The sequence below is a fragment of the Antrostomus carolinensis genome, unplaced genomic scaffold, assembly GCF_000700745.2.
Source record: "Antrostomus carolinensis isolate BGI_N321 unplaced genomic scaffold, ASM70074v2 scaffold732, whole genome shotgun sequence".
Lineage (NCBI taxonomy): Eukaryota > Metazoa > Chordata > Aves > Caprimulgiformes > Caprimulgidae > Antrostomus > Antrostomus carolinensis.
Genome location: NW_010298685.1, coordinates 1 through 2146, shown reverse-complemented (window position 1 = coordinate 2146; position 2146 = coordinate 1). Strand labels below are relative to the sequence as shown.

Sequence of the window (2146 nt, the reverse complement as noted above, 5' to 3'; positions counted from 1 at the left end):
AGGGCAGGGGGGAGCAGGGACCATCGCTGCATGCTCAATAACACTCTTCTCCTTTTGTTTCTCCCCCTGTGCAGGGTCAGGAGACATAGATGGACTTCCAAAAGTAAGTGAGCTGCAGAGTGGGTGTGTGGGCCCCCCCCCTTTTCTCAGCACTGGGGTACTGGTGTGACCCCGAAGGATGGGGGCACATTGTGGGGACGTGACTGGGGCAGGCAGGGCTGCATACTGCCCCTGTGGTGTTTTGGGGGTGCAGGGACCTGCTCATCAGCTCCCCCCTCCCATCTCCTGCAGAATTCTCCAAACAACATAAGTGGCATTAGCAATCCCCCGGGCACTCCAAGAGACGACGGGGAGCTGGGAGGCAACTTTCTCCATTCCTTCCAAAATGACAATGTGAGTGAGTGCCTCTCTGGGGTTGGGGGTGTCCCAGCACGGGGGTGGGTGGGCTCGGTGTGGGTACCTTTGGGACCTGGGTTGTGCTGTGTGTGAGCTGTGCCAGGACAGAAAGCGGGGAGGAAGAAATACACTGGTGGGTGCAAGCTTGAGTCCTTGGTGGGATGGGGGTGTATCGAGCGAGGGGGAGAGGATCCCACAGGATGGAGGGGAGAGGATCTTGCAGAGCAGAGAGAGGATCCCACAGGATGGAGGGGAGATGATCCTGTGGGATGGAGGGGAGAGGATCCCACATGATGGAGGGGACATGATGCTGTGGGATGAAGGGGAGAGGATCCCACAGGATGGAGGGGACGTGATGCTGTGGGATGGAGGGGAGAGGATCCCACGGGATGAAGGAGAGGTGATCCTGTGGGATGGAGGGGAGGGGATCCTGCAGGATGGAGAGGAGCCAGTGTGGGTGCAGCCAGCAGTGCTGGCCTGGCCGATGTGAGGCACAGCATGTGGCTACAGACATCCCTCCTCTTCTTCCTCTATTAGCAGCATATGCACATGTGCATGTTAATTATTTGTTTTAAATTGCATCTCACCCCATACTGTTCTGCTGATTTTCTCTCCGGAAAAGCAAGTTACAGAGCAGATTATGCTCTGATAAATTCAAGTCTCCAGCATATCCTCTCCTCCTGATTTATTAGATCCAATTAGGTTGCTGTATAGTTGTCATCAACCTCCTTTTGCATCCCCCTTTGGTGTCTGGGGGTCCAACCCACCTGATTTCTCACCCTGGCTCTGTCTCTTTTCCAGTATTCCCCCAGCATGACGATGAGTGTGTGATTTCCCTCCCCCTCCTCCTCTCCAGGATCAAGAGAGTCAGCTGCCGTTCGGAGGATCTCAACGAATTATGCAAGAAGAAGAAGAAGAAGAAGCTAGGTGTATGGGCAGGGAGACGCGTGGCGGGGGCCAAAACCCCAGGTTTAGTTTCATGCAATAAAAAGGCTGAACTTTTTATTCCATAAAACATGAAGGACAAAACTTAAAATATTTCAAGACATGACAAGACCCTTCTTTGTGCAGAAGGGTTTATATATGTACATGACACTTCTTTTTGGAAACAAACGGAAGCCTCTAGCACCCAACTCCGATCTCTTTGCTTTGTTCTTTTAAATAAAGACAGAAACCGAACCTGTTGTATGTTTGTGCCGTGCGACACCAGGAAGCTAGTCTAGATATGAAATCTCATGTTGTCTCTGTTGTAGTCATTTTTTTAAATAAACTGGACAGTTTACAATGGTGGTTTTCGTTCAGAAGGCCTGATTTTTATTTTTTTTGTTGTTGTTGTTTGGGGGTTTTTTTTTCCCTTCTATTTTTGGGGGTTTTTTTGGTTCGTTTGCAGCACAACGCTTCCTCCTCCAGTTAACAAGATCTGCTTTGGGGAAGAGACTCCACCACCTCGTTATAAACTTGTTAACGCAGGTGACCCCTTCTAGGATCACATCCTCGAATGAATCGTGATCTTGCTCTCTGTGACTGTGGCATGCACTGTGTTAGTCTTTCCCCCCCCTCTCCGAGTACAAGAAGAAATCTCTGTCCCTCCCTTCCCCAGAGTCCTTCAGCTGGTTCACTGCAAAAATTGATTTTTTTTAATTTTTATTTTTTTTAATAATCCACTGAAAGAAAGGGTTAATCTGACCTGGGACTTTGAAACTGTGATCTCCAGCTAACTTTGGGGTTTGGTTTTTTTTTTTTTTGGGGG

At 49.5% G+C, this 2146-nt stretch overlaps 1 protein-coding gene across 1 annotated transcript in view; it reads left to right on the top strand.

Moving 5' to 3' along the window:
* SSBP3 (single stranded DNA binding protein 3) overlaps positions 1-2061 on the top strand; it is an 18528-nt gene extending 16467 nt beyond the window's left edge. Inside the window, exons 11-13 of the mRNA XM_010162495.2 lie at positions 75-103; positions 292-393; positions 1198-2061. Coding sequence (XP_010160797.2) covers positions 75-103; positions 292-393; positions 1198-1227 — 161 coding nt within the window. The 3' untranslated portion in view covers positions 1228-2061. The remainder of the gene's footprint in view (positions 1-74; positions 104-291; positions 394-1197) is intronic.
* Positions 2062-2146: the final 85 nt, after the last annotated feature.